We start from the raw sequence: 7,606 nt of genomic DNA, 5'->3' as shown, positions 1-7,606 counted from the left end.
TATATGTATATATGTATGTATATATATATATATGTATGTATGTATATATATATATATATATGTATATATGTATATATATATATATATATATGCATGTATATATATATGGCTTGCATTGAGCATGCATACAGTATATTTCTTCAAAGCTGGGACATATGGATCTTGCTGGCTGACTTCACAGACCTGCTGTTCGCACATGCACTGACACACACTTACACACACAAACACATATAGACAGGGACTTGCGCTCCCTCTCCCACTGGGATGACATCTGCTGCCAGGCTCGCTGGACGCAAAGATCTGCCTGAACCTCGCACAGACACATTCACACATATTTCTGGAGGATGGGCAAGTACAATAGTGCAAATGTATCCTGGTTACAGTTATTGGTTGTATAACTTGAATACTATGTAGAGCACATCTAGCCTTTGTGTCATCAGCATCATTGCCATGGCAATGCCGCCATCTTGACGATTCTCTTATTTCATTGGTTGACACATTGGCCAGGCTTTGATCTTGACTGTGAGATTTGTTTATAGTAAAAAGAAGTGTTCACAGCATCTGTACAGCCCCACGTTAATTGGCTTTGGTTGGTGTTCAGCTTGAACGAGGGATGTCTGCTTAGCAAATAAATGTTCTTGATTGTGATTTGTCTTTTGTTGTGTCTAGATATGCATTTCAATCTATGCTATATATTGACTGAGCAGCTCCCTGCACTGACAGCCGCTTGTGTAGTAAATTGCCAGATAATGTTTCATCAAATGTTTACATTGACTACATCCGATAGATCTTATTTTATTATATAAAGAAGTGAGTCTGTAGCTAATCCTTCACTGTAAAAGTCTGTTTTGTCAGGTAAATGAAAATTTGCTTGATGGGCTAAATTAACTGGTTTTATTCATGTAAATATATGCTGTATTTTACATTCATTTCAACGTCAAATGATATTTTTTTGAATTTAATTATTTTTACATGTATAATTTAGCTTTAATATTACTATTAATTAATGAATATGGAAATAATTTCAGGTCAGGTAAAAATGGATTTAATTGTCCTTAATGTTGCAATAACTGCACCTTTTTTTCATTTTTAGCAGATATTCTGACATGTTTTAAAGCATACTAATCAACTTTTTAAGATGCTTTTCGCATTTTTATATTTATGCATTATCTTCAGAGCCTCCCTAAGTTTAAAGAAATCAGTTTTGTTCTTGAATGAATGAAACTAAACCAATTACTGAGAATAACCTTGCTGTCATGAAATCACATGCAATTAAATTGCAGCACTATAGGAGAATCTATCAAAGACCTTTGGGATAAAGTTATATGTTTCACAGCCTGAAATATCTGGAAACAGACCATGCATAATTGTCCAGTGATTTTCATTATCTGTAAGGTTAATGGCATGCTAAGAGAATTCATGTTTAAAGAAACTAATATTCATGAGTCTAATATTCATGTTTAAAGAAACAACAATGCTCTTATAACATGCTAGATCAATGTTTGAAGTAACCTCAATTAGCCTACATATCCAGCAAAGTCAACTCTCTTTGCCATGACAAGTTGCCTTAATAGGCTATGTAAGACTTCTTTACATCATTGCCCTATTGACCTGCACCATAAGACTGTGATCTCATCATTACCGTATCCATTTTTCTGACACAGGCTTTCAAGGAGATGCTGTATGCGGCCCAGGACCAGGCCCCATCCATAGAAGGTAAGGAAACTCCCTTCTGAGCACGTAACCGACCAAACCCTTTTTCCATTCTGTACTCGTTTCCACCACCCTAGAATGAACTCCTACTATAAATAGAGGAAATTTAAACACTGCCACATCTCTCGCAAGACAGTGGGGCAGCTCGGCATAGCTATAATTAATACAGGACGTCAGATGTCCACCGAGGCATGAGGGTGACAGGCTGTGACGAGGAAGCGGTTTATCTGAGGGACTGTCAGTAAACAGAGTTCTTGGGTTTCAAGTCATTGAGTTTCAAAGTGATGCAGCATGTTGTACTAGTACTTTTAAATGAGTACTTACTTCTGATTTCCTGTATGGCAGATGTTTCAAGGTGAATGTTTGGTTGGAGACGTCAGTGATGAAGTATTTAATCAATCCATTCCTCTAATCAATGTGGAGTTTTATGTCTTGGTTTCATGTGGCGTTAAATTTCATGACACAACATGCTTTGCCGTGATATGAAATGATTTGATGTGAGAATGAATTATAGTTTAAAGTGTCCTATGAGACAGTCAATTGGATCATGAGCGATTGTGCATATGTTTTGCCAGAAACAAGACTGAGGAAATCACTCATAACAGTGCCAGACACCTGAAGAAGGTCCACTCCACACAGTTTGGCATCTATCTCTCAGATAACTAACAACTAACAGCCCTCAGGAGATTGTGTGTGTGTGTGTTTATAAGGTCCTGTCAAACTATAGAAGAGATGTTCTTTCCAGTCAGTGCTTCTGTATGTCTCTGTCAGACATTGTGTGTGTTTCTGGCTGGCCACTTTGACCTTGTTTTTGGAATTCAGGGTTTCGTTGAGGTGGGAAATTAAAGCAAAGTTGGCATGTCTGTTTGTCAGAATAACAGATTTATTGTGTTAAAGTTTTTGGGTGGAAAAGAGGAAAAGCCTGAGCTGCATTTTAATTGGGTTTTGCTTGCTGGCATACAAATACTCTTTATATAGGTATATAGTCACCCTGGTTTAACATTACTTTAATCCACAGGTTGCTTGTAACTGTGATTCCTCAATACAAACATGAATTGTTAATATATTAGTGGTGTTTTCTATGGCCAGAACCTTATAGGCTTTTAATTCATCCCACATATTTGCACATGCAGCTTATTGCAGAAAGTGTGTATTACTTTTGATAGCAATCTGACCGTTTTTATTTTTGCCAGGAGGAAGATGATTAAATGGGTAAATAATTAGGAGTGTAAAATATCTCAACCATATTGGTTATAGGCCAATATTACAGATTTTATTATGTTTTAAAATCTGCACTCATAATTTAATATCACTGTTAAATGTAATCTTTATCATATTTAAAAATGAATATCTATTTTCATACAGTACATTATAATGTTGTAATACTTCAGTTCACTTGTAGCATTTAAAATCATTTTAGTTTTTAGTATTTGATTTTAAGTCATCATTTATTCACCCTCCACTTGTTCCAAACCTGTATTAATTTTTTTTCTTCTGTTGAACACAAAAGAAGATATTTTGAAAAATGTTGGTATCCGAACAGTTGATGGGCACCATTGACTTTCGTAGTATTTGTCTTCTTACTATGGAAGTCAATGGTGCCCATCAACTGTTCGGATACTAACAACTCATACATGTTTGGGGCAGATGTTTCAAGGTGAATGTTTGGTTGGAGACGTCAGTGATGAAGTATTTAATCAATCCATTCCTCTAATCAATGTGGAGTTTTATGTCTTGGTTTCATGTGGCGTTAAATTTCATGACACAACATGCTTTGCCGTGATATGAAATGATTTGATGTGAGAATGAATTATAGTTTAAAGTGTCCTATGAGACAGTCAATTGGATCATGAGCGATTGTGCATATGTTTTGCCAGAAACAAGACTGAGGAAATCACTCATAACAGTGCCAGACACCTGAAGAAGGTCCACTCCACACAGTTTGGCATCTATCTCTCAGATAACTAACAACTAACAGCCCTCAGGAGATTGTGTGTGTGTGTGTTTATAAGGTCCTGTCAAACTATAGAAGAGATGTTCTTTCCAGTCAGTGCTTCTGTATGTCTCTGTCAGACATTGTGTGTGTTTCTGGCTGGCCACTTTGACCTTGTTTTTGGAATTCAGGGTTTCGTTGAGGTGGGAAATTAAAGCAAAGTTGGCATGTCTGTTTGTCAGAATAACAGATTTATTGTGTTAAAGTTTTTGGGTGGAAAAGAGGAAAAGCCTGAGCTGCATTTTAATTGGGTTTTGCTTGCTGGCATACAAATACTCTTTATATAGGTATATAGTCACCCTGGTTTAACATTACTTTAATCCACAGGTTGCTTGTAACTGTGATTCCTCAATACAAACATGAATTGTTAATATATTAGTGGTGTTTTCTATGGCCAGAACCTTATAGGCTTTTAATTCATCCCACATATTTGCACATGCAGCTTATTGCAGAAAGTGTGTATTACTTTTGATAGCAATCTGACCGTTTTTATTTTTGCCAGGAGGAAGATGATTAAATGGGTAAATAATTAGGAGTGTAAAATATCTCAACCATATTGGTTATAGGCCAATATTACAGATTTTATTATGTTTTAAAATCTGCACTCATAATTTAATATCACTGTTAAATGTAATCTTTATCATATTTAAAAATGAATATCTATTTTCATACAGTACATTATAATGTTGTAATACTTCAGTTCACTTGTAGCATTTAAAATCATTTTAGTTTTTAGTATTTGATTTTAAGTCATCATTTATTCACCCTCCACTTGTTCCAAACCTGTATTAATTTTTTTTCTTCTGTTGAACACAAAAGAAGATATTTTGAAAAATGTTGGTATCCGAACAGTTGATGGGCACCATTGACTTTCATAGTATTTGTCTTCTTACTATGGAAGTCAATGGTGCCCATCAACTGTTCGGATACTAACAACTCATACATGTTTGGAACAAGTGGAGGGTGAGTAAATGATGACAGAATTTTCATTCTGAAGGTGAACTACTCTTTTAAGGAAGGACTCCAGTATTACCTGAGGACCAGAATACTTTGGATGCCTTTTTCTTTTTAAATACAAGCAGGTGATCCATTGAATAACAGTTGTGATATCATGTAACCACAGGATTAAGCTAGTTTAAATCTTAATGATAATGTGGCCAGTATATGGTATTATAATCAATGCCAGTGTCTAAATCCAGCAGATAAGAATTAATCCATACAGATCAATGGCTTTCTCGCTTTCCCAGCATTCAGTTGAAGCCCCACACAGTTTCCAGTATCACTACAGCTGTGGTGCGGTCTTTTCTTTCCTTCAAAACCGCTTTGATGTCCCTCTGCAGGGAAAGTGGATTGATGGAAAATGAAAGAGAGGAAAATAGAGTAGAGGAATAGGCAGACTTATTGAAGCACCTGTCATGTGGCTTTTATATTAAGTTTCTTGTCTATCAAAACTCTTAACATGATTTGTGAGGCTTAACGCAGTAGTTTTTCAGATATAGGTTTGCAATGTCAGAGTCTGTTGAGATCAAGTGATGATTTTATTAAATAAACCTCCCATGAAACACTAATTACCGCAGCTAGATTTATGAGGAACCTTTTTCCTTCACAGTCTGCAGAGTATAAGAAAGAGGAGTTTTGATATTCTGTGAACACACTGGTGCCCCAGGGAGGCAATTTATTGGGTTATTACGGCCCTCTCTCTCTCTCTGGCCTGATCTGATATAGTCATATTGAAAGCTCAATATTGAGAGAGGGGCAGTTCAAAGTGTCAGCATTCCCATACACTGTCAGGAACACAGATCGGCTCAATATGCTAACGTGTTCGGCTACGGAAATAAGCAATTGAGGTCCCTAATGGGACTGAGGTACGTGAGTGTTTTAATAAATGCTTTGTAAGACAGAGGATGAAAGATCACTGTAAACTTGCTGTAAACCCTTATGCAAGACCCCCTTTTTTGTGACAAACTTAGTGTATCAAAACCAAGTAAGCTAACTACTCAAACAGCATTTCAATGCACTTTAAAGGTAACCACAAATAGGACTGTCCCGATAACCGCAATATCGCAATACGAGCAATACTATTGACGAGCAAACCGCAGAGGAATGCAAGAACCACAGCAACCGCGATTTTTGCGTTTTTTCTTTTTTCATAGGGTTATGCCCTTCTCGTTTTACACTTTGTGCATGTGCAGGGCTCCAGACTAACATTTGAGAGCAGTGGCACCAGCGCCACTAAGTTCTACAGATGGTGGCGCCAGGAGCAGATTTGGTAGCGCTGGGGGGGTGGTGTGCGGGAGTATTAAAATATAGATCATTTAATCATAAAATTACTATAGTTTTGCATTAATAAGTGCAGTTACTTATAATATTACATGTTCATTTCTTGTTTATTTTTCTTTTGTTTATTGTTTATAGATATATATAGAATATAGATTTGACAGTAAAGCACTAAGCTTGAGTTAAGATGCATAAAAAAATGTACCATTATTCTTCTAGTATATGGAACTTCCCAACTTCAGTGATTGTGTGATTTAGTAGCAAATTGAAGAAAAGCTTGTTTTTCAAGGCACTTTGTGACTTTTCTTACTTCATACACAAAAAAGTGTAAAATTCTGACAAAATCTGATTTCTTGATGATTTGATATTTTATAATAGTGATTTTATCATTTCAAAATATAGAGAAAAAGTATAAATGAATGGCTAATAAGCCAGTAACCTCTTATTGCTGCTGCTGACTACTGGTTATAATTGTGATTTGATGTATTTTTTAAATTTTACATAAGTGTTTGTTTACCACAAAGTATATTATGGTCATTCCATTAAAAATAACATTGAAACTGGATCATTTTAGAGCGTTAAAGTGCTGGAAATAGTTGAAAAGTGCTTGAATTTCTCTCTCAAAAGGTTGTACAAACCCTGAAATTAATGATGTAATGTATTCGACTATTTCTAAAACAACACCATGGTTACAGGTAGCGTTATCGCTTCTGGTTTCCTGACATATATCAGCGCTGTTTATAACAGAGAATTCTGTGCAGAATTTGAATGCTTCTCACTAGAACTCGTAGCAACCTTATCATTGTGTGGCGAATTCAAACGCTTCTCGCTGGATCTCGCAGCACTGTTGCATCTGTGCAGTAACAGTGTCGCGAAATCAACTGTGGCTCCCGAGTAAAGCTGTTCTGAGCTCTGACAAGTTTGTTTGCGTCGCGGTCCGAATACAGGTGCGTTGCACATCCATACAGCACAGATCGCTTGACGGAGAGTGAAACTCTGAAGCTCTCAGTCAGAGTGTTCTGTGAGTGAAAACATCTGTGCTACACTTATACTTAACCTCCAACTCACACACTGGCGAGTAAAATCTTTTACATCATTTAGTCGCCCAGAGTAAGATTTAGTCGCATATGCGAGTGATTTACTCGCAATGTAGAGGGTTGTTTAGTTTCGCTTTCGTTTCGTTTGCAGTTTGATGTTTCTCAAATGCAACAGAAATGGTAGCGCTTATGAGTTGGACAACGCAGTGGTCGCGCCAATGCGACCGCTCACAAAAATTAGTCGCACCGGCAGAAAATATGGTCACAGTCTGGAGCCCTGATGTGTAACGTCAGAACTACACAGTCACCGCTTTCAGTCACCACCCCGAGCACCGCCACAGTCCCACTCTCCTTTTGCCTAACCCCCAGACAACATCACGTCCATGCCATTGCTGAGCAACAACAACACGGAAACATGTTGAAAAGATTAACTTTAACCTTGAAACCAGATCGGCTGACCAGTAACGTTACACTCTCACTCAAAGGATGGGTGACCTGACAGGATTGTTACTATGAGGTGGATCACATCTAACGTGTATAGTAAAGACAAACTCACCGTGTCTATCTAGTCATGATGAAGATGTAT

At 37.0% G+C, this 7,606-nt stretch overlaps 1 protein-coding gene across 1 annotated transcript in view; it reads left to right on the top strand.

Annotated features, from left to right (window-relative positions):
- Positions 1–7,606, top strand: part of LOC107699288 (xenotropic and polytropic retrovirus receptor 1 homolog) — an 86,893-nt gene that overhangs the window by 5,274 nt on the left and 74,013 nt on the right. Inside the window, exon 2 of the mRNA XM_016500502.1 lies at positions 1,665–1,716. Within this exon, the coding sequence (XP_016355988.1) occupies positions 1,665–1,716 (52 nt within the window). The remainder of the gene's footprint in view (positions 1–1,664; positions 1,717–7,606) is intronic.

This window comes from Sinocyclocheilus anshuiensis, unplaced genomic scaffold, assembly GCF_001515605.1.
Source record: "Sinocyclocheilus anshuiensis isolate Anshui unplaced genomic scaffold, SAMN03320099.WGS_v1.1 scaffold477, whole genome shotgun sequence".
Classification (NCBI taxonomy): domain Eukaryota; kingdom Metazoa; phylum Chordata; class Actinopteri; order Cypriniformes; family Cyprinidae; genus Sinocyclocheilus; species Sinocyclocheilus anshuiensis.
Note: the sequence above shows the minus strand (reverse complement) of the source record. Positions and strands in the feature narration are given on the sequence as shown.